General features: G+C 34.8%; 1 protein-coding gene across 1 annotated transcript in view; it reads left to right on the top strand.

Annotated features, from left to right (window-relative positions):
- Positions 1-24,941, top strand: part of RYR2 (ryanodine receptor 2) — a 270,507-nt gene that overhangs the window by 198,873 nt on the left and 46,693 nt on the right. Inside the window, exons 65-81 of the mRNA XM_070932540.1 lie at positions 471-709; positions 1,102-1,183; positions 2,698-2,822; positions 3,509-3,829; positions 4,203-4,443; positions 4,899-4,986; positions 6,474-6,566; positions 8,547-8,717; positions 9,655-9,714; positions 10,281-10,415; positions 13,708-13,744; positions 16,866-16,977; positions 17,261-17,357; positions 18,588-18,691; positions 19,494-19,545; positions 20,002-20,058; positions 23,299-23,322. Of these exons, the coding sequence (XP_070788641.1) occupies positions 471-709; positions 1,102-1,183; positions 2,698-2,822; positions 3,509-3,829; positions 4,203-4,443; positions 4,899-4,986; positions 6,474-6,566; positions 8,547-8,717; positions 9,655-9,714; positions 10,281-10,415; positions 13,708-13,744; positions 16,866-16,977; positions 17,261-17,357; positions 18,588-18,691; positions 19,494-19,545; positions 20,002-20,058; positions 23,299-23,322 (2,038 nt within the window). The remainder of the gene's footprint in view (positions 1-470; positions 710-1,101; positions 1,184-2,697; positions 2,823-3,508; positions 3,830-4,202; positions 4,444-4,898; positions 4,987-6,473; positions 6,567-8,546; positions 8,718-9,654; positions 9,715-10,280; positions 10,416-13,707; positions 13,745-16,865; positions 16,978-17,260; positions 17,358-18,587; positions 18,692-19,493; positions 19,546-20,001; positions 20,059-23,298; positions 23,323-24,941) is intronic.

Genomic DNA, 24,941 nt, shown 5'->3' with positions numbered 1-24,941 from the left:
GTCAATATATCAAACTGGACCAAATATTCACATGTTTACATTTCTACTTAGTGATGTTGCACAACTCTATATGTATAGTACTGGGGGTAAATTTGAACGAGTCACTTTCTCTCAGACAAGTTTACTTTGTAGAGATAAACTATCTTGAATTCCCATAGAAATGTAAATCATAACATAACAACCATAGCTAACCTCCCCAAATCCCTTTAAAAGTTCAGTTTTAATTAATGTCTGGATGGAGCCAATCTTCCTTCCAGGGAGGAAGCAACGACATAATTATGTAAACTAACAATTTTGCTTACTAGGTTCAAGACTAATTATCTATTTATATAATTCTATAATGTCTTTTTATTATACTCTTCTACCCCCTTGTGGTGATTCTCAAAAAGTGTGTTCCTTGAAACATAGAAACTCTATGGATTTTGTTCATAATAGAATATAATGTCGTTTTATGTGCATGCGATATACAGGACAGTGATGAAGACAGGTTTAGAATCGGTTAAGATGGCTTTGAGGACATTTTTGGATAATGCTGCAGAGGACCTGGAAAAAACAATGGAAAATCTTAAGCAGGGGCAATTCACGCACACCAGGAGTCAGCCAAAAGGAGTAACACAAATTATTAACTACACAACAGTGGCTCTCCTGCCAGTATTGTCTTCATTATTTGATCACATTGGACAGCATCAGTTTGGTGAAGATTTGATATGTAAGTATTAAAATGAATAATTTATACCATTACAACTCTAAATTATGTTTAAGAACATTATAGCTTGGCTTCTAATATTCTAAACAATAATACACCAGTACCTTGATTTTATTGGAGTTTATAAAAACAATTTTCAAATAACAATTCCAGTTTCATGTGTTTAATTATATTGATTGTATTTATCCATCTTTAAAATGAAAATAACTAAATCTCTTGATGAGACAGATTCAACTATTTGTAATAATACTTGCATATTTGCATGTCCAGATGTAAAATTTAAAATTGTTCTAAATTGTTTTTTGGTATGTTTATAGTGGTCTCTTACTTACGTTGTGGATAACAATGAAAAACATTACACAAAATTGTTTAGTTTTTCTTCTTGTTTTTCTTAGTGGAAGATGTTCAAATCTCTTGTTATAGAATATTGGCCAGCTTATATGCTTTGGGAACCAGCAAGAGTATCTATGTGGAACGGTAAGAAAGAAATGTGCAATATTAAAAATGTATTATGATCAGTTAATTGAATTGTGCATGTTTATTAGGTGCAGTGTCATGTTACAACTTCATTCCACCTTCCCCATTGACTTTGCTGGTGGGAAGCTGGCAGTGAAGATCACAAATGGGTATCAAGTGACCAGGGGATGTAACAGTCATAATTACATGCAAGTTACCAAGCACGGGAACTGCAACTACTGCGACTTTGAGGACTGGCTTTAAGTCTCATTTAGCATCATCATAACTGTGAACAGTCACTGTACAAGGACTACCTGTATCTCTATCCAAATAAGGTGAAGAGCTAATAATAGGCTCTTTATCTGTCAAAGAATCCATATATGGTATCTCTAATAATAAAGATGGGTCTGCTGTAATAGAAAATACAATTCATTAGGGGAGAGCAACCTCTTCTGGAATACGCAAATCCATTAAAAACCTGATTTCCCCCCCTTGAAATCCCTTCATTTTATTGGCCTTCATCCAGTCCATTTCTTCAATCAGGTCTTAAATACCCACCTAAATCTAATAAAAAGTGAACTAGAATTATGCATATGATTGAAAGTAAAAATTAAAAATTAGTTTGAATATTCAATAGCATATAAAATTAGAAACTGGTGGAACTCTATAATGTAGACTTTGCAGAATTGAACACAAACCACATTTGGAATATTGTAGCCAGTTTATAAAAAAGATGTTGAGATTCTGGAAAAAGTGAAGAGAAGAACAATAAAGATGATTAGAGGACTGGAGGCTAAAACATATGAAGAATGGTTGCAGAAATTAGGTATGTCTAGTTTAATGAAAAGAAGGAAAAGGGCTAATACGACAACACTGTTCCAATATCTAAGGGGCTACCACAAAGAAGAGGGGGTCAACCTATTCTCCAAAGCACCTGAAGGTAGAATGGATGGAGACCAGTCAAGGAGGGAACCAACCCAGAAATAAGGAGACATTTCCCAACAGTGAGAACAATTAATCAGTGGAACGACTTGCCTTCAGACGTTGTTGGTGCTCCATTACTGGGGTTTTTTAAGAAGAGATTGGACAACCATTTGTCTGAAATGGTATGGAGTTGGACTAGAAGACCTCCCAAGTCGCTTCAAACTCTGTTATTCTAATAATTCAAATACCTCAGTACCATCTTTGGGAGTTGATATTTCAAATATGAGCAGAACCACTGCAAGAATACCCTTCCTAAAAACTCCCCAGGAAGGTATCAGGGTCTGTCATATTGAAAGTGACTGAGAACTCAGCAACACCAACCCCTCAGATCTAGAAGATAGTTTCAGAGCCAAAGCCAATGACTAAAACATAAATAATGTTTATATAGTAATAATCTGAGTTAATTCTTTATTAGTGTCTACTCAGATACTATTGTTTGGCAATAATTACCAGGCAAATTGAACATCTTAGAAGTCTTATTAACACGAAGCTAAACTAATTATATTTGCATTGACTTTAAAAAGATGCTTTTTTTTTTTTTTACTTTACAGTCAACGTTCAGCTCTAGGTGAATGTTTAGCAGCTTTTGCAGGTGCCTTTCCTGTGGCATTTTTAGAAACTCATCTGAATAGCCACAATATTTATTCTATATTCAATACCAAGACAACAAGAGCAGGTAACTCAGTATGAATTTACTGAATTATCCAGAATTAATTATACTGCATATTTGCTTTTCACTTTATTTATTTATTTTTTGTTCTTTGATAATGACTATCAAAGTGAAGCATTTCACTTTCTGTTCCAAAGAGGTTCCTTGGAGCAGCTGCATTTTTTCCCCTATTGGAATCACATTTTATTCTCATTCTCTAAACCATGTGTTGGAAGATGGTGGAATGCTGATTTAATTTATCTTCTTTAACTTTGGGGCTAGTTTTTTAAAAAATGAAATCTACTTGGATGTAATTGTTTAGAATTCTTATTCCATCAATGTAATTGAAGGAGCATTATTCCTTTTTGTCCCTGAACTCAAAAATTTTTCCAAGAGATTTTAGAAAAACCATTGAGCAGATTTGAAGAGTCTGAGGAAAATGAAGGAAGAAGGGAATCATACTGGAAAAGAGATTATGCTAAAAAAAAATCTAATATGCAAAGCAAAATCTACTCAATTTGATTTTTTATGTGAATACTGAGTCACGTATATTCAGAAAATGGACATGAATTATGAGTGATGTTTGGAAATACGTATAAAATCATATGTGTGAAAATATATATCACAAGCATACATATTCAGCATGAACTAAGGGATTGTTTGCTAATACTGTTAAACTGGTATTATATTAATACACAATATTGTTCTTTTAGGTTTCAGTTTACCAAACAGCATACAGGAACTTTGTCCAAATATTCCATCTCTGGAAAAACTAATGGAAGAAATTGTAGAATTAGCGGAATCAGGCATTCGCTATACACAGATGCCTCATGTAATGGAAGTTATATTGCCCATGCTTTGTAGTTACATGTCGCATTGGTGGGAACATGGACCAGAAAACAGTCATAACAAGAGTGAAATGTGCTGCACAGCATTGACTTCAGATGATATGAATACTCTTCTGGGAAACATTCTAAAAATCATACATAACAATTTGGGCATAGATGAAGGAGCCTGGATGAAGAGATTAGCAGGTAGGGGAAAGTTTTGGTTCACTTTTGCCTGCATTTAAAAAAATTGTAAGGAAATTGAGAAAAGCAAAAAGAGCTAATTTCAATAGGTGCATTGCATTTTTTAAAAAAGGCTAAATGAAATATGAGAGGCAGAGGTTCAGCTTATCAGAAGATGTATAAATAGGAATGGGAATAAAAAGAAGTGAGCAGGATTTGACAAAAACTAAAATGAATGGAGATAAACAGTGTATAACTTTTGGTTTGCACTTCTTTGAGAGATGACCAAAACTCTAGTGTAGTAACTGTAATATAAATCTATTGAAGACTGTAACATCTTTTATTGTAATTTTTCCACCTACTAATATGCAGTAAAATTAATGGATTATTTACATAGTGTTTTCTCAGCCTATCATAAGCAAAGTGAAGCCGGAACTTCTGAAAACACATTTTCTTCCACTGATGGAAAAACTAAAGAAAAAAGCAGCTCTGGTGATTGCTGATGAAGAACACTTACGAGCAGAAGGCAGGGGTGATATGTCTGAGGCGGAACTTCTCATTCTAGATGAATTCACTACACTTGCCCGGGACCTTTATGCCTTCTATCCATTGTTGATCAGATTTGTGGACTACAACAGGTATGCAGATAACTCATTTTTAAAAGCCTTGTTTTAAATCACATTATGGGAGTGAGTTCTCTGATTTATTAACTAGAATTTATTAGTTGTTTAGCATTATTATGAATTAATTTAAGACCAACATTTTTTTAAATTAATGGTATAGGAATTTAGTTCATCAGTGCAATATCTCTGCCCCATTCAATTATTGCTTCATCTAAGATTACTATAGGTAATTCTTACCATCTCTTCCTTTACTGATTTTTCTTTTTACAATTTTTCTCCCTTCTTTTCCCTTTTACCTAGAGGTGCTAATAATCTAATCCTCTTGCTCAGGGCTGTGTTCCATAAATCCAGAAATTGGACTGCATGCATATGTACATGTTTTAAAGTTGAAGATTCCAAAGTTTCTTTGTCATTTCTGCTACTAATAGGAGTGATAAGGTTTTTTTCTTCTTTTTTTAAAAAAAATTCAGAGCAAAATGGCTCAAAGAGCCCAACCCTGAAGCTGAAGATTTGTTTCGTATGGTTGCAGAAGTTTTCATTTACTGGTCAAAATCCCATGTATGTATTTTCTAAATTTCATAAATAAGAATGTTGCTGTATTGAGCATTGTAGTATAGTGAGTCTTGAGCCACATGCAGGTGGCTCTTGGTACAACAGCATCCAGATGAGATGTGCAGTCTAGTCAAAGTCCTGACCTTTTTTGTACATGTGCGTGACATTGATATACATACGAAAGCTATAGGGTTTAGATCACATTGCTGCAAATGCCATCTTGCTTTTTTGACTCTACCAGTGCTGCTGCTTCAGTGTGTGAATGTGGGTATGTCTATAAAAAAAATAGAAACAGGAAAGAAAGCAGCACTCTTGAATGGTTTTTTTTCTTTTACAATTTATTATGCAAAGCTTTACTCTTCCATGTTATAAATAAATATTATCCAGGCCCCTACCTGGACCGGGATGCCCTACACATGGTCACCCATGCACTCGTCACCTCCCGGATCAACTATTGCAACGCTCTCTACATGGGGCTGCCCTTGAAAACCACTCGGAGGCTTCATCTGGTGCAGAATGCAGCCGCGTGGGTAGTGATGGGAGTGTCCCGATGCTCCCATGTCACACCCCTCCTGTGTGACCTGCATTGGTTACCGGTTGCCCACTGGGTGAGGTTCAAGGTGCTGGTGATTACCTATAAAGCCCTACATGGCTTAGGCCCGGGGTATTTGGCGGATCACCTGCGCCAGCAACAGCTCCCCATATCTCCGTGCGCTCACATAGAGAAGGCCTACTTGGGGTCCCGTCGGCCAAACAATGTCGGCTGACGGCCCCTAGGGAGCGAGCCTTCTCTGTGGGTGCACCTACCCTCTAGAATCAGCTCCCCTTGGAGCTCCGGGTAGCCCCCGACCTTTGCTCCTTTCATCGTGACCTTAAAACATGGCTGTTTCGCCAAGCTGGCCTGGACTGAACGGGGTTTTAATGGGAATTTTAGTTTTTATTGTTGAATTTTAATTGGACTTGTTGTTGTTTATTGTTATGAGCTGCCCTGAGTCCTTGTGGAAAAAGGGTGGCATATAAATCTGATAATAAATAAATGGCAAATATCAGATACATCCATAAAGAATCTAAGGCATTGTCTGGGTTATCTCTTTTCTATTCTGATTTTTTTTTCAAATGGCGTCATTAGAATCAAACCTTTGTCAAGTACTTAGCATTTCTTGTCATTATGATATCTTAAGGATTCAAAATATTTGTTTTTATTTGTCTTTAAAGTATTGGATACAATTCTTTTGCAAACAATTTGAAAGGGAGCAATAGGGGAAGTATATTTTCTCAAAAGAAAAATGTTTATCTGCATGTAATAAGTTCAAGTTTTGTTTAAAAAAGATATATATTTTTTATCTTTTTATACCATTATATAGATTAAGGTTTTATAATGTAACCGTATAGCATTATATTCATTTTAAGATTCAATGTGAAGGAGGCAATAGGAGAACCAGATAGTGAATTTTGTAATACGTTGTGTTTTTATGTTCTTTGTAACATTGCAGAATTTTAAAAGGGAAGAACAGAACTTTGTGGTGCAAAATGAGATCAACAATATGTCTTTCCTTATTACTGACACTAAATCGAAGATGTCTAAGGTATAAGACTTTACAAATGTTACTGCACTTATCAAAATATTGCTAAAATCGCTGTTTTTTTAAAAAATAATTAAAATCTTTCACATATATTGGAATGTTGAAATAGTCCAAACATTTTTAGAGTATTCTAAATATTTCCTAAACATGTTATCTGTAGAGATAAAGATTGTGAAAAGGATGCGTATTCCTAGTTTGAAATTTCTTTAACCACTATAAACCAACTCCTAATTTCACATCCATTTACAGGGGGATCACTAGGCCCATTTCATCAGTATGGAATCTCTGTAGTGCAAATGGCTATCAAATGTAATTACCGCGTAACTTGTGTCATATATAGAAAACAATTATCCTCATTCTGAAACACTTCTCTCCCCAATACGTTAATTTTATATGTATCCTTCAGTAGATGTTTTCTCTCTTTTACTAAGTATGCATTGGTTTTCTCTTTCTAACTTTTTGAAGTACAATGTCCTACAGAGAAAGCTGAGGTCATGCCCACCATATCCATTTTTCTAGGAAACATTTTGGAAAACAAGTTGCTAAGTGACATTGCGGCTTCTCTCTGTACTGTATCCAATCTTTTTACAAAAATTAAAAGAAAAGACTAGTAAAGGTATCATTACTGGTTAAGGGGGAGAGATGTATAGCACAGATACATGAACAGTCATGTGTCCTGAGTTGGGAGAAACAGACAGGAGTAGAGAAATGGGAGATGGAGATGTGAGTGGATTCAGAGAGGCCAACTTACTTAGTGGCCCCTCAGCTATTGTCCATTAATATTTTTTCAGTATTTCAGTTCTCGTTCTTTTCTAGAAAGAAGTATAAGATTAATATTAAAGTAGACTCAGTTGTATCTAACTGGTAATGTGTATTGTTAATCATTGAGACAACATAGGAAAACCAATAAAAGAGACTAATACAAGTTTTACAAGACCAGCACAAAGCATTTGGCTGCAGGAGGTATAGGACAACCTACTGTTGTGCTTTCTTTTCAAATCCACCAATGAAAGCTTACAGGACTGCTGAAGTACCCAGGGCAGTCACATGCAATACTAGTTCTGGTTTCTAATATGTTGGCTTGGTTGAGAAGCTGCCACATTTATTCCTCTGAACCATCCATCACCAGTTTGTAGAATTGGCCTTGCATTACCCAATGTTAGGATAATCCAAGACTAATTATGGTAGTCTTCTACTAAAAGAATAATTAATTGCTCTGTTGCTATTATCAAACATTAGGTATTGAGTTTAAAAATCCTTTCCCTGGGTTTGGTTTGGTTTGGTTTGGTTTTTGAGGATATATCATTATTTTAAAGTGACACTTTAAAAATGTACACCTGATTAGATTTGCTATCTAACTCAGGAGTGTCAAGCTGGTGACTCATGGGTTGGATGCATCACGCACAGGCCATGCCCACTCCAGTTCTTTGAAAGGGAAAAACATCGTGAAATGTCACATGACGGCAATGTGACACTGTGAGTTTGACACCCGTGATCTAACGAAAGGCCTTAGGAAGGATGTGCAGTTAATAGGCAGATACAAGAATTCCTGCTGTGATTGTCATATTTAAAATGAGACAAAGAGAAATAGATGCAACTGGAATGACATGCAACTGTGAAAAATTGTACTGTATTAACAATAAATCATTAAGGAAACTGCTATTATGCGAGCAAAATAATGGTATGATGGTAATGTAGTTGAAAACAATAAGACATATCGGCAATATCATAGGAAGTTCCAACTGCTCTACAAGTACAAATAAAAGATCATAATAAAGTTTGTCACAAAAGTAGCATAAAGATAATACAAATGAAAAATTATATTGCACTTCTAGATTACTGCCATAATTACTGATATAAAACATTTCATGGCAAAGTAATTTCCCTTGTGTTTCTTCCTTTTTCATTTCAACATCCCCAAGAGATAATTATTGCTTCCCTTATTTTATAATTTGAGAATAAATTATTACTTTTATATTGCAGACAGCTGTTTCTGATCCGGAAAGAAAAAAAATGAAACGGAAAGGGGATCGTTACTCAACTCAAACCTCTCTAATTGTGGCTGCATTAAAAAGATTGCTTCCTATTGGGTTAAATATTTGTGCACCTGGTGACCAAGAATTAATTGCTCTGGCAAAAAATCGATTGAGCATGGTAGGTTTCCTCTATAAATCATTTCTATATGTAGAACTTCATTTAATATGTTCAATATTTGAGGATGGACTCCTATCTGTTTGACAGTGTTAAAAATACTGCAAGAGTCTTGTTATTGTTTATTATTTATTGATTTATAATTTATATTTCTTAACCACCTGTCTCACTTTCAGAGAGGCTCTATGTGGTATACAATATAATCAATAAAATTACACATTAAAATCAGAATATTTTAAGATTTAAAAAATTAAAATTATAAAACAACATTATAAATATTTCAAAAGATGAAGAATTCCAGCAGGGATTCTCATGGCATCAGTATGTATCAGAAAGCAATATGATATTTGCCTGGTTTAGTTTTTCATAGAAGATAATTGGCTTCCTGCCATTAAAAATAATGCTAATTATGGGGATTTCTTGTCCATTATTTACTCTTTTTTAAAACATATGATAACTAGCTTCTTCAGATGTTGATCTTTTCTTCTGGGACACACTTGGGTAACAACAAGAATGATATCAGAGAGGAACTTTCCCCAAATGTCAACAAGATGCAAAATGATAAAAAAAACACTTTCCAAATAAATATGAATGAAGTTGAAGTGGCTTAGATACCAATAATACCAGATAGCTGCTGTATCATAACTAAATGGAGCTGGTTGGAGAACGGAGGAATTCTTTCCTCTAGGTTATTCTTTTATGGTTGTTACAAAAGAATCTTTCACCCAAGTAAAGATTGCTCTACTATGGAACTCATAAGAACATTTATAATAATTTATATTATTATAATTTATAATACATTTAATACCATTTTGCATATTTATCATGGCATGCTGAAAAATTGCAGCTTTGCAAGGTGCTTAGAATTATTTTTCTGCAAGGGCTATTCCCTTCTTATATAACATTTTTCAGTAAAATATTTGGTATGTTTTCTCAACAGAAGGACACCGAGGATGAAGTTCGAGATATTATTTGCAACAATCTCCATTTACAGGGCAAGGTAGTTTTCAAGTATTAACAACTTTTGCTTCTGACCTAATGTTTTGAACCGCAAGCTATATATGAGTGTAAGTTGACATGTATATGTGTACATCTGTTCATGTATCCATATGTGCACACCAGCTGTTGAGCCAAAAATTGTTTAGATATCTCTGAAATGTAATCAGTGATTCTAATGGTCTCGTAAGTAACAATAGCAATAGCACTTAGACTTACATACCACTTCACAGTGCTTTACAGCCCTCTCTAAGCAGTTTGCAGAGTCAGCATGTTGCCCCCAACAATCTGGGTCCTCATTTTACCCACCTCGGAAGGATTGAAGGCTGAGTCAACCTTAAGCCAGTGAGACCCAAACTGCCGAACTTCTGGCAGCCGGCGATCAGCAGAAGTAGCCTGCAGTACTGCATTCTAACTACTGCACCACCGTGGCTCTTAAAGTTAAACTTGTTCCAAATAAGTATAGTGATTTATTAGATTAGCACAGTAATTGCAACAGTCTATATACAATTGTTTGGTTATGCATAATTTGAGACATATTTTTAGCACCTCGCATATATTTTCTTGCAGCTTGAAGATCCTGCAATTAGATGGCAGGTGGCCCTTTACAAAGATCTACCGAACAGAACTGATATCACTTCAGATCCAGAAAAGACTGTGGAACGGGTTTTGGATATAGCTAATGTACTTTTCCATCTGGAACAGGTTAGGTGTATTAGTGACATTTTAATATTAATTAGTTTTACAGATTCAATGTAATTCATTTTACTGTGGAAAAATACCCTGCTGATATATGTATATATATATATTTACACTGAAAATATTTGTTTTACATTATGTTCTTCCAAAAATCTATTGCACTCCATGAATATGCTAGTAGTCCTTGCTTAACAACCATTCATTAAGCTTCTTCACTCACCCTTACCAGGAAGCACACCTCTCCTCATGATGAGGCAGCATAACAGGATCTGGGGGTGCACAGAAGGGAGAAGCAGTATAGTCATTCTGTTGTTTATGCCTGGGTGAATATTCAAAGTATTAATCAGGAAATGAAAGAAATCATTAGTCTGAAGCACACATACAAAGCACCTTGGCTTTCTTATATCAACTGAAGTGACATATGATCGCATTTAAAGTAGCAGTTTATTAAAAGGCATAATGATAAAATGACTGATAAAGTTTAATAGTAAATTTTATTAAAAAGCATAATGATAAAATGACAAAGTAAATCACAAACTACTTCTTGGGATAGACAATATCATCACCAGATGGATTTGTAACTGGCTTACAAACAGTACTCAATGAGTCGTCCTTAAATGGTACTACATATATATGGAAGTAAGTAAGCAGTGGGGTACCACAAGGTTCCATCTTAGGCCCAATAACTCTTCAATAGCTTCATAAATGACTTAGATAAAGGAATAGAAGGGGAACTCATCAAATTTGCAGATGACACTAAGCTGGCAGGAATAGCCAACATCCCAGAAAACAAGCTCAAGATCCAAAAAAATCTTGACAGACTTGAACAATGTGTCCTATCTAACAAAATGAAATGTATTGTAGAGAAAAGTAAGGTTTACACTTAGGCAGGAAAAACCAAGGGTACAAGTATAGATTAGGCGAAATCTGGCTCAAAAACAGTAATTGTGAGAGGGACCTTGGAATCCTAGTGGATGATAACTTAAATATGAGCCAGCAATGAGCGGCAGCAGCTAAAAAATTCTAATACTTGGTTGTATAAACAGAGGCAAAGAATCAAATTCACATGAAGTATTAATACTGCTTTATAAAGCCTTAGTAAGGCCATACCTGGAATACTGCATGCAGTTTTGGTTACCACATTATAAAAAACAAGTTGAGACTTTGGAAAAAATGCAAAGAAGAGCAACTAAGATGATTAAAGACCTAGAGACAAAAACATAATGAAGAATGGTTTGGCTAGTCTAGAGAAAATAAGGACTGGGGGGGACATAATAGCTGTATTCCAGTATTTGAGAAGCTGTCACATAGAGGAGAGGGTCTACTTATTTTTCAAAGCACCAGAGGGCAGAACAAGAAATAATGGATGGAAACTAATCAAGGAGATAAGCAACCTGGAATTAAGGAGAAACATCCTAACAGTAAGAACAATTAACCAGTGAAACAGCTTGTCATCAGAAGTTGTGGGTGCTTCATCATTGGACGTTTTAAAGAACAGACTGGAAAGTCACTTGTCTGAAATGGTACAGAGTTTCCTGCTTGAGCAGGGGATTGGACTAGAAGATCTCGAAGGTCCCTTCTAGCTCTATTCTGATTGAAATTTCTGATTGACTTTGTGCTCCCAAAAAAGAGGAAATGTCTTCTCGAAGTTCCTTTACTCTTCTTGTCTTCTTGAAGTTCTTCTTGAAGTTCCTTTACTCCTTTGGAGAATTCAGTTTAGTATTCTTAAATGAGGTATATTTAACTAAACGGGGGATTCTTCCATAACCAAGTCAAGGTGACAAAAACAAACAAACAAACTTGTGCACTTTAAACGTGATGGAATCTCACATCAAAATATCTTTAGATTGGGAAAATCATTGATATTCTATTCTGGGTAAAAACTGTTGTGACCTAGGTTTCCTAAGTCATTAAAACACAGGAGTAGTCCTAAAAACCTCTCTTATTGCAACAGTTGTGAATTACGTTCATTCACAGCTGAGTCCCAATTAGTTGTAAAAAGTCCTTCAGGAGAAGTCCTTCGGGATAATCACCAACCTTTATCTACCTTGAGATAAAGCCACACAGAGTCCAGAATCAAACAGAGATGCCAACTGGGAACAGAATTAACAACGTTGCTTTCCTGCAAAGGGTCCATGTGCCTTTGCTCCTCTTTTAAGCCTTATGGGAGGGGCCAATCATCTCCAGGTCTTACTCCCAAGTTGTCCCTTTTGTTTTAACTGTTCTTGTCTTCTGGCAGCTCTGTGCATGCGCGCACTAGGAACAGGCTCTTCCTGTTCCTCTGCCTCTCTTATGTCTGACTCTGGAGGCTCCGGAGTCCGCACGTAACTCCCAGATGGCCCTGGCCCCATCTCTGCCTTTGACGCAGAGCCCTCGTCCAGGCCTTCCCCAGACCCAGTGTTGTGGCTCCGTCCTCCGAGCCTATCTTATCGGAGGGAGAAGGCTCCGAACATGAAGGTGAGGAGTCGGCCAGGCCTCTCTCTCCAGGCCCCTCCTCTGGCACTGCCTCAGGTGCCGGCTGAGGAAGAGGAGATTAGCCAGGAGCCAGGTGTCTCCGATGATAGCGATGGAGGCGATCTGTCGTTCCTGGATCCACGCCAACGAAGGCATGATAAACGGTTGCAGCAGTTGAGGATGCGTGCCAGGGATTAGGCTGAGTCACTGGACCACACCCCAGAGACTATATAAGAGAGTGTGTGGCCATTTAAGACTCTGTGACGGACAAAAACTAACTCTGGCTAGTCACTTTGAACAATGCTTAAATCTGCCGAAGGTTTCTTGTTTTGAACTGGACTATTTGCAAACTCTGCCGAAGGTTTCTTGTTTTGAACTGGACTATTTGCGAACTGTGTGTATTTCTGTTTATCTGGTGAAGGGATATTAAGTAAAAAGCACTTGGCAGTCGGTGCTCGTATTGCTGCCAAGTTTTTGATAACAAACTGTGCATGCAAAGTGCTTCCTTTAACCCTCGGCTGGCTGTGTGTGTGTGTGTGTGTGTGTGTGTGTGGAGATGGGGACAGAACACCCCAGGACTGGCCCATGTCCCCAGCCTCCTCACTGTCCAACTCTGCTGCCAGCTACGCAGGCTGCTGGCGGACCACAACAAAAACATTAATCCTCATCTACACACAGTCACCATGTTCTTCTTAATGTGGTTGTATTTAATTTTAAAATATTTACACTCTTTCAAGTGACATATTTTTATATATAGTTTAATATCCTTTCTTTTATCCACATACGTAAAATTAAATGCATCATTTTGATTTTTTTCTACTTTATTTTCTTTTATTATTTCCAGAACTTCTCTAATCGTGGACGGAAATGTTTCAGAATGGGAAGTATAGTGTATATGCTCATATGTTATGTTAGGAATGTATTGGTTTTGCCTTTAATAATTTTGTTTATGCATTTTGATGTGTTAAATCTCTAAATATCTGATTTGTGATTACTTTTTTAAGGTGTGATTTCTCCTAACTTGCTTGCTCCACTTTGGTTTATTCTTACGTTTGAAAGGTTTTGCACTTAATCTGACTGAGGGTTTTTGTATTACACTTTTATCTCTTTCTTTGTCTCACTTTCACAATTCCTTATTTGTATTTCAGTTATTCAGTGCACTAATCAATTTATTTTATGTCCTCACAATGTGTGCTTTAAGTTCTAGAGTTTGTTTTACTATAAAAAGCAATCAAACTTTCCATATATCTTTCCAGGATGAATCACATAGGCATGCTGTACTTTCATTCTATGTTCAGAGTAAATATTTATTCAATTTCTACAGCTGTCCATATTAGCCAATAACATTATCTACTATGCAGTACATAGTATGATTTAGTATGTAGTGACGTTAATAATGGGAAAAATCTACTACAAAGGAAAATAATTTAGTGCAATTGATACTTTTATAGCAATATAGTCATGCTTTATAGAATAGACAAATGACACTCGCATGGACAAAAAAGCAAAATGAAGGATGAAGACAACTAATTTAATACAGAAATAGTAATGGTAACATAGTAATGAGCAACCAATAACTCAATCTATAATGCATTCTACTGATCATTTTGCCACTCACCAGCTCACCATCACCATCTCAAGAATCCTATGTGTAACAAAATACTTCGTAATTCTCTATATAGAAAATTATATGCTCATCCTGTTTTTTTCAGAAGACAGTCAAACTGAAGTGCTGTGAGCATAATTCAGAAATATCCAAGATGATCTTGCAATTACTTCACCTATTCTTTTAGTAAAACAGATTATTCTGCCTATTTTGGATTTTTATCCTATTTTTCTGTTGGCACACTCAACGTGTCCTGCAGAAAAAAAGGCAAAATTATAAACATTCTAAAAGTAAAATCAATATAAAATCAAAATAAAATCAATTAAAAAATCACAGTTAAAACTTGGTGAAAAATAGGCAGTTTCCTCATTTTCCTAAATACTGGGGGTGTGAAGACCAACTATACTTTTGTGGGGTGGGATGCTCTTTGAGGTTGGTGGTTTTCTTACAAACATTTCATTACCAAACTAGGTAACATCATCAGTGGTACTTAGCACTGATGATGTTACTTGGTTTGATGATGCAAGAAAACCAAGTTCAGAGAGCACTCAGTACCCCAAGGTTCAACCCTGAGGTGCATATAATCTCTTGCAAATGAAGGTAAATATACATGTCCCAGGATAATATTGCAGAATCCAATCTGAGTCGGTCACCACGACCAAAAATTTATTCTTCCAAGCTTCGAGGCTCATGCTGGATCCCATCATCAGGAAACTTCTTTCTCTTCAGGACATGTGCACTGGGCTATTCAATGTGCTGCATTTGTATAGTTCTTGATTGTGTGTAGCTTTTAGTTGTTAATTGGGATGTTGATGGCTGGCCAGTAAGCTGTTAATTGTTGTTTCCTTGTGCTAACGCATCCTCGGCTCCTAAGTACCTGATTTAACTAATTTATGCATAGAATACCCCAGTGCACGGATTCTGGAGAGAGAGAAGTTTCCTGATGATTGGTCCAGCAGGAGCCTGAATGCTTAGCCTTTGGTCCCAGTGATCAAGAATAGATCTTGCAAATGTTCTCTTCTATCAGCAAGTATACTTTCTTGGGAAGTGGAGTCCACAATCTGAGAGCCACAAAAAAGAAGGAAATATGTTTTCTAAATAAGCAATACAGGTAGTTTTCACTTAACGACTGCAATTGGGACTATTGCTAAGTTATGTGATTATAAAATAAAACATCATGTGATTGTGTCTGACTTACAACATCAGTTCTTCTGCAGTCATTAAGCAAATCACATGCAGTTGTTAAGCATGATGTTATATGACTGATTTGCAAATTTCTGCTGGCTACCCCATTGACTTCACTTGATAGCAACTGGCTATGAAGGTTGCAAATGGTGATCGTGTGACCATGGGATGCTATCATGATCGTAAAATTGCATATTGGTCATAAATCTACATTTTCAGCACTATCAAAAGTTTGAGCAATCGTTGAATGAGGCAATCATTAATTGATGACTACTTGTATATAGAAACAAAATATTTTTTCCCCTAATTTCTTAACTACAATAAGTGATGCAGAAAATATAGAGCAAAACAGAACATTCTTTTAGATTTTAGATTAATCTTTGTGGCTTTAACCCTGTTTTTTCACATGTTTACTTATAATTCCTGAAACCTGAATTTAAAAACAAATTATTGCTATGGTATCAGGTTGATTAAACTTCCCAGAGGGTATGCATCAGTGGTGGGTTGCTACTGGTTCACCACAGATAGGGTGAACTGGTAGTGGCGGCAGCTGGAAACTCCGCCCACCTGCCCAGATGCTTCTGTGCATGCGCAGAAGCATTGCGCGCGCACGCGTGAGTGAACCAAAGGCAAACTAAATTGAAACCCACTATGCATATATCTGGAATTTAACAATTTAATCTATGATTGTCGATAGTTTGACAAAGATTGACTACAATTTTAAAATATTGTACTCTTAGTTTGCAGCTTATACAATATTTGATTATACTCAGATGATATAAATACTTGTTTTCTCTATTATTGAAGTTACTAGAGCAAAAGTTAATAATTAAAATGGTTCTCGACCAGTGTATTTAGAAGTTTATGCTGCACTTCAGCTGACTTTATTTAGTTCTAATATTTACAAAATTTCATTTTAGCAGCAAAATCCTATGCATATTAACTCAGAAGTTAAAATTAGATTTATTTATTTGACTTTTTTAATCCTGCTTTTATTATTGTTTATAAATAACTCACGGTGACAAACATACCTAATGCTCCTTCTTCTTCCTGCTTTACCCATAACAATCCTGGAGATGGATTGGGCTAAGTGACTGTTTAATTCAGTTTCATTCACATTAATTCATATTCAGTTGAAAGGGATTTACTCCTTTAAAATAAATAAGCATCTATGAAGTGACTTCTGATTTTCATTTTTTTTGTTTGGTAGGTTGAGCATCCTCAAAGATCAAAAAAGGCAGTATGGCATAAACTCTTGTCCAAACAGAGAAAAAGAGCTGTGGTGGCTTGCTTCAGAATGGCGCCACTATATAATCTTCCACGGTATGTCCAATCTCTACAGAGAAGAGAAACATAACAAAATTACAGCGCACAGTTCAGCAACATTAATAGCTTTAGAAAAAAGAAATGTCAAAAGGATGTAGGAGTAATTTCTTTAGCGTGAAGATCTGTTCACTGGGACATTATTTCTTCTTCATATAAATTAGCTGAGAAATATATGCTGTTTCTGTATACAATGATATATATTTTATCTAATAAATATTTTGAATATTCAATAAGTGGGCATACATTTTAAAATACATACATTTTGTTGACTTTTTTTAAGGCACCGAGCTGTCAATCTTTTTCTTCAGGGATATGAAAAGTCCTGGGTGGAAACAGAAGACCATTATTTTGAAGATACATTGATAGAAGACTTAGCAGTATGTTAGAATTGATTGAACTTTTTAAGATTCAACTGTTTATTTGTTTTGAATTGTATTGTAATATGCACCCTGGCCAAATTCGGCCATTAGTAAACTGTAGAATTTGCTCATTGTTTTGGTACACGGTAATTATACAAAACAACCAACAAAAAAAAACCCGCCCCAAAAAACAAAAAAAATGATTCAAAAATAGTGGGAGATATCTTATCTCATTCATTGGCATCCTTCAGTCTCAAAAGACTATGGTATCGTGCTCTGGAAAGACAGCATCTAGTGTGACTAAAAAGGCCAATTCGAGAGTGGCAATCCCTTCCACACTGAGGGCAGATACATTCTGTCCCCTGCCCAGCCCCAAGATTTTGCTAGTTCTGGGACTGCCTCTTTCCCTCAGCCTGCTGAACAAGTGTCGAATTGGAGAAGACCATGCTGCGTCTTTAGCCTCCAAGCTGAACAATTGGAGGTCAAGTTTTCCCAGTTGTTAATGTCCATTCCCAGGACCTTTAGGTCCCTCTTGCAGATATCCTTATATCGCAGCTGTGGTCTCCCTCTGAGGCCCTTTCCCTGCACTAATTCTCCATACAGGAGATCTTTTGGAATCCGACAGTGGGAGATATACTACAAGTTATATGTCCTGCTTCTTGTAGACTGCAATAAATCCTTTTGAGGCAAGGATATCTAGAATTTTATATATCAAGTTGCATAAATTGTAAATATATATGCTATTTTTGTTCCTTTTCAACACTGCAGCTGTCACCCTAGCCTTATATTTGCCAGTATAATTATAGAAGTCAGTTCTAACATTGATAATGATACATCATTTGAGTTTCAAAATATGTCTTTCTGATTTATTATCAGCCTAATTCTGATTTGTTTTACTTTGACAGATGTTCCTTTTTTCTATCTTATTAATGCATTAATGTGCATTAATCTACAATATGTAAATTGACTTTGTATGGCTTAATATGTATTTTGACTCAAAGTATGGTATAGCATTTGGAAGATATGCAAACCTATGAAAAATTGAGTTTGGTTTTTCATAATGATTCAAGAAATGTAATTCAAGTCAGTTCATATTTAAATATCTTAAGATCATATTCTCAGGCATCCCTAATGTAAATTTGTTTGGGAATAAGTTTGATGGCTCTCAATATGATGTCCAAATATAACTACATCTCAGATCTCAAACATTTTCTTTTTATGTTCTTATTCTTCTCTTTCTTGCTGCAGAAACCTGGAGCAGAACCAACAGAAGAGGATGAATGTATTAAGCGAGTTGATCCTTTGCATCAACTTATTTTACTATTCAGTCGAACAGCTTTAACTGAAAAATGGTGAGACAAAAAAGAGAAGATATTAATGATTCTTTGTAAATTGTTTTCTTTTTAAAACTACATACAAAATACTTTTTGTCCCTAGAAAAAGTGATGTGAAGTTAAACATTAAAGTACTATCAAGGCTGATTCATGAAATTTGGTATTCAGGTATATCTACAAAACCTCTCATCAATAAATGGTGGAAAACCATTAAACTTTATACAGATTTAATTAGCAAATAGGATTGAGCAAATAGGATTATTTTCTTACTGGTTATGGTAGAGAAGAAATTGCATGATTGATATTTCTCTGTTGGATTATTAGAAAAAACAGAATCCAAAACAGCATACCATATATATTTTTGTATAAGCCCTTAATTGATAAGCTGACCATTGAATTTTTAACTAAAATACCATGAAAAGTGTTTCACCTGTGGATAATCCAACTTGCATTTTTCATGTTATTTTGGTTAAAATTTCAAGAATATACTTATCTGCGGGTAGACTTATACATGATTATAATTGGGAAATAGGGGTACTTTAAAAATTATTACTGTATATACTTGTAGATAAACCCAACTATAGATAAGCCAATTTTTGGGATGCATTTTAACGCCTACAATTCTCAGTTTATCTACCAATATATACGGTATCACTAGGGACTCTGGGCAACTAATAAAGGGGAATATATATATATATATATATATATATACCCCTTTATTAGTGTTATCATACTTTCTTACATATGTAAATTTTACCCTAGATACAGAACAGCTCGAATGATAATTGTAACCTCTTGTTTTTTCTTTTCTATACCACAGTAAATTGGACGAAGATTACTTGTATATGGCATATGCTGATATTATGGCAAAGGTAATTTTTTTCACCAAAATACATAAGTTTATTTTTGTCACTTGTATCATCATTCCTTGACTTAAAATACAAACTTTGATACTTTCTAATCAAATGAATATTACAAATTCCCTTCTTCTTTGCTGATTCACCTTTTAATCTGATTCTTTCTGTCCACCATTTCTTGGCTGTAAGATGACCAAGAGGCACCAGCAATCTTGGGGATGTATTTTTCCCATGGCATTAAAATTCTAAGTAATTGTTGGGAATTGACTACATACCATAACTTTGACAGCTGAGCCCAATAATGTAGCAAACCCAGCAAAGCTTCCTGTGAACAGTTCCTTAATGTTATGCAAGATATGCAATTTATGTCTCTGCTTTATTTTACCTTAATCAGAGCCAGAAATAATATTGAAACTAAAGATATTTTAATAATAATAAAAAAAACATTTGTGAGCACAGTGTTTTTTTCAGAGCTGCCATGATGAAGAAGATAACAATGATGGAGAAGAGGAAGTGAAGAGCTTTGAAGTAAGATTAATACTGTCTACTTCAATCTTTTATTTTGTTCATTATTCCATAGTGTCCCATGTAGCAACATTTGTTGTTCATGCTTTTCAATATGTAAAAATATAATTCTGATAACAGATTTTATTTGTTTGATAAAATATTATTTAAAAAAATACTAAAAATCTGACCACATTAAAATTCAAAGTTAAAGTATTTTCCATTACTTCCATAACAATTGAGAAGAGTTTTGATGAAGAACTTCCAAAGTCTTGTTTGAAACTCTTAAGACAAATACTTGACCATGGATTTTGTTCACTGAATATACTTAAGTAGCATCAGTATGATGCTCTGATGCTCATAGAGATTACTGCTAGATATTAAAGTATATTATAGCCAGCATATAAAAGGCTTTATAGGGTAAGACCAACTTAAAGAATAGTATTAAGAGACCTGTGTTAGTGAACCATTATTATGTGATTCTGGTTAGATATTTATGAGAAATGTTGCTATGATTTGCATCATTTAAAAGTGTTAAATTAAGAGTTCCCTCCCATATAGTGTATTACAGTCTTTACCTGTTATTATAAAGATATACAGATAGTCCTTGACTTACAACCATTCATTCAGCAGCCATTTCAAGTTACAACTGCACTGAAAAAAGTGACTTATGGCCAGTCCTTGCACTTACAACCATTGCAGCATCCCCACAGTCACATGATCGAAATTCAGGCACTTGGCATGTATTCACAATGGTTGCAGTGTCCTGAGATCATGTGACAGCATTTTGCGATCTTCCCAGTTGGCTTCTGACAAGCAAGGTTGACTCAGCCTTCCATCCTTTCGAGGTAGGTAAAATGAGGACCCGGATTGTGGGGTCAATAAGCTGACTTTGTATAAAAAAGAACAGCGCTTAGGGGGCCCCGAAAGCCGTACTAAGAGGGTATATACAAAAATATGAAGGCTATTGCTTAACGCATTGTAAGCTGCCCTGAGTCTCCGAGAAGGGCGGCATATAAATTGAACCAATCAATCAATCATCAATAAATAAATAAATAAATAAACGTTAATGGAGGAAGTGTGATCCACTTACCAATTGCAATTGTTGTTCACTTAACAACCATGGCAAAAAGAAGTCATAAAATCGGACATGACTCACTTGACATTGGCTTGCTTAACAACAGAAATTCTGGTCCCAACTGTGGTAGCAAGTCAAGGATTATCTGTAAATAAAGACAGCCAAATCTGTAATTTCAATGTCTACATAATTGGATTTAAAATTATCTAAGTCCAACATAGAAATGTAAATTCTGTCTGCCCTCTTATTTTTCCCATTCCCCCAGGTATCTCACCTTACATATACAATATGTGTTTCTCAGATAAATCAAGATAATAATACCCAGAGGAATGGCTCAAGTTTGTTTTGCCATTCATGTATTTTGTCCTCTTGAATATGTGCTATGTATCATAAGACCAGCCCCTCTATATTCTATATGAAGCAACATATTTTTTATTTAACCACTTGGTGGAGTTCTGGGCAAAGTAGCTGATGCTGGAAAAAATCAATCTGGGTTATAAACTTGTCTGTCAGAAGAAACTCATCTGTGTATTGAGATTATGAGCTTTGGGTTAGATGAAGAGATGTTATCATTTTAATGTTGCTACCTTGTACTTGTTGAGAGGATCAAAGATCTTTTGAGATCACCCCTATAAATTCATAGAGCAATCACTCACTATAATTCTGTATTTCTTGCCACTAGTGAGTGGAAACAATTAACACTTACTTGCTCTGTGATGGGTCAGTTGTCACAGATTGTACATAAGTACACTTATGGCACTTCATGTCTGTTATTTATTATCCAGTCGTTATCAAATTAGCTGTGACAATTGACATAGATAAATCTGAAATTCAGTTGTACAAGTCATCTTTGAATGTATCAACCGATATGGCACAGCTATCAGTGTTTCCAATATATCTTCTAGATAATGAAGGATTGGGTTTTTTTAAGCAGAATTTGAACTGTTTAGAAATTAAATTAGAAACTGTGTAGTGTAAAAAGTCTTTTTAAAACTACAAGTAACCAAATTATAAAAATGCAACAAAAATAAAGTGATGTTCTCATTGAATACAAAATATAGACAATACTTATTTATACTAAATTTATACTATTAACAATTTATTAAATTATAAAAGTTAAATGCTGCCCTACACTGAATTTCATATTATGAAAACACTTGTTCATAAAATACTTCATTTTGATGTATAAAGGAACACAGGGATCTCTATAGAACTCAAATAATAACAATTTAAAACCTTAATTTTATTAATTGAAAAAGTTTAATTACATACTCAGATGCTTCCCATTTTTTTGCCAGTCAGTAAGAATTTCTATTTCTCTTCATAACGTTGAAAAGTGTGTTGGAGCAAGCAAAATATAAATTATGATAGATTAGAGATTTTTTATTATTATTTTAAAGCACTGAATTTTATAAGAAAGTTGATTATATGTGTCATTGCAATTATATATATTTGTTTGTAATAAGGAGAAAAGCTTTAGTTTTCCTGTTCCCTCAATGTAAGTAAAAAAATAACATAAACTATAAATCAAATTAAAATTACCTGTATTCAGAACTCTTCTTTATCGCTTTGGTATTCTTGTCCTTGCCCTTCATCTTTGTCTGCTACCACTAATTACTGTTGTCTATGTGGAAAGTATATATCTTTTGTTGTTCGTTTTCACTTGCCACTGTATTTCTATCTTGTAAATTATTATAAACCTTTGTTAAAGACATGTCTATTTTCAAAGTATCCTTATTAGTAAAAAGTATTCATATAATTAGAATTTACAAATGAATTTGAGAGTTATCAAGTAAGACTTATGGAACTCGTTCAGCTAAAAATTGCTGAAACTATGTTAAATATCAGGTTCTTTTAAAAACTAAGAGGATGTATAAAGTATATCTTTAATGTGATATGACTGTTAAGCAAATCTATATTTGGGCAGTTCCAGTTTCTATAAGAAATATATTGCAGGGAGGGAGAGAACGTATGAAACAATTGAATGTTAAATGAAGCCCTACAAGTTGAAACATTTCTGGGTTTTGCATTTAAATTTTAAGTTGTCATGAAACATATGGGGAACCAAGCAATCATTCTGCAAGAACTACAGTTTGGACTATGCATTTAGTTGATCAGCTATCGTCAGAGTACTTTGGACAGTTTTCTTATTGCTATTTCACTTCTTATCCTCACCTTTCCTTAAGGTCACAGGATCCCAACGCAGCAAGGTAAAATAATGTGTTGTGTGATTATGTGGGGTTAATTTTGTGACATGTAGTTTTATTAGACTCAACATCTTGGACAAGTTTTCTTAAGCAGCCTTGATACTTTAAAGTCTTTGCAGTTCCCAAAACATAATATTTTCCAATTAAATTATCAGTTTTTCACCTGAATTCCCAATGTTGTAATTAGAATCTTAATTTTTATTTTTAGGCCAATCATAACGGAGTATGATGGATGAAGCTTTTTTATTTACACTCAATAAATGCTAGATGTTTGATAAACTAATGTTAATATAATTACAGTGATTACGGTGAAAGTTGAACAATGATTAAAGATATTTCTTATTACCAATCTTAATGTCTGTGGATATTCTCAGTCATCCAGATCATGGTGTCCCAAAGGTGCTTTTTCAAAAAAACAACTGGACTTTGTTTTTCCTTGAAGATGTTTCACTTCTCATCCAAGAAGCTTCTTCAGTTCTGACTGAATAATGCAAATGGGTGTGGAACCTTATTGAAAGGACAACATGGTCCTTTGCACTATTCAGGTGATTCTGCGGTCACAGATAAACTTCCAAGTGGCTCCAATGACTGTCAGAAAGAATGTTAACAACCAAATGACTGCAAGGAATATAAATCCTTCCATCCTCCACCATTAGTCAGAATTGAAGAAGCTTCTTGGATGAGAAGTGAAATGTCTTCAAGGAACAACAAAGTCCAGTTGCCTCTTGAAAAAGCACCTTTGGAATTCCAATCTTAATCCATGTAATTGCTTGTTAGAATATTATTTATTTTTATATATAATGTGTTCAAGAAAATAATTTGCCCTAAAGCTCAGTAAAGTCTGATATATTTCTTATATGTAATATATCTTCATGCAAAATCATTACTGAACTTTTACAATACTGAAAGTTAGAACATTCTACAAATATCTGATTTTCCACTTTTTTATAGGTTATAGATATGGTAAATGCATGAGAAACAAAATCTAAGAAGTTGCTCTTTCTAATATTTCCTTAGTCGTGACAAAAGACTTTTTGACAATAGAAACAAAGACATAAAGATTGCATAAATCTTTAATAAAAATGGCCTAGGTACTTTGAGAACAACATAAGCAAGTGATCCTAGAATACGAAAGCAGATTTAAGTATGGGAATGAGTTTTTAACATTGCTCTTTGAACTGTCTTTTCTTAGCTAGCTGCAAAAAACATTTAAATATATAGTATTTTTAATTCTCCCCCCCCATTGAAAAGAGCATTCCATGAGTACTTATAACAACTAATGAAAGAACGAGCAGTTTTTGTTCATGACTAAGAGATAACGTTGAGGAATTATTGTAGGAATCTAGCAATTTGGGACAAAGAAAACAAATCTTAGTTTTCCTCATTGTAACTTGATACACATGATATTTTAACAAATAGTAACACATAATTTAGTGGATAGAAATTCTTGCCCAATTGAAAACAATAAAAAATGTACCTTATCCTTTTAAAAGAGATTCTATGGATGAAAAAGGTGAAGGACATAATCACAGGAGACTTGCAACAGAAGATGTGTGGATCCCCATTATAGTCCTGTGAATGTGGTTGAATTATTGTTTTGTAAAAGCCTCTTTTGAAATATT

Source organism: Pituophis catenifer, unplaced genomic scaffold (genome assembly GCF_029215685.1).
Source record: "Pituophis catenifer annectens isolate HBS135680 unplaced genomic scaffold, rPitCat1.0.hap2 SCAF_1, whole genome shotgun sequence".
Classification (NCBI taxonomy): Eukaryota; Metazoa; Chordata; class Lepidosauria; order Squamata; family Colubridae; genus Pituophis; species Pituophis catenifer.
Note: the sequence above shows the minus strand (reverse complement) of the source record. Positions and strands in the feature narration are given on the sequence as shown.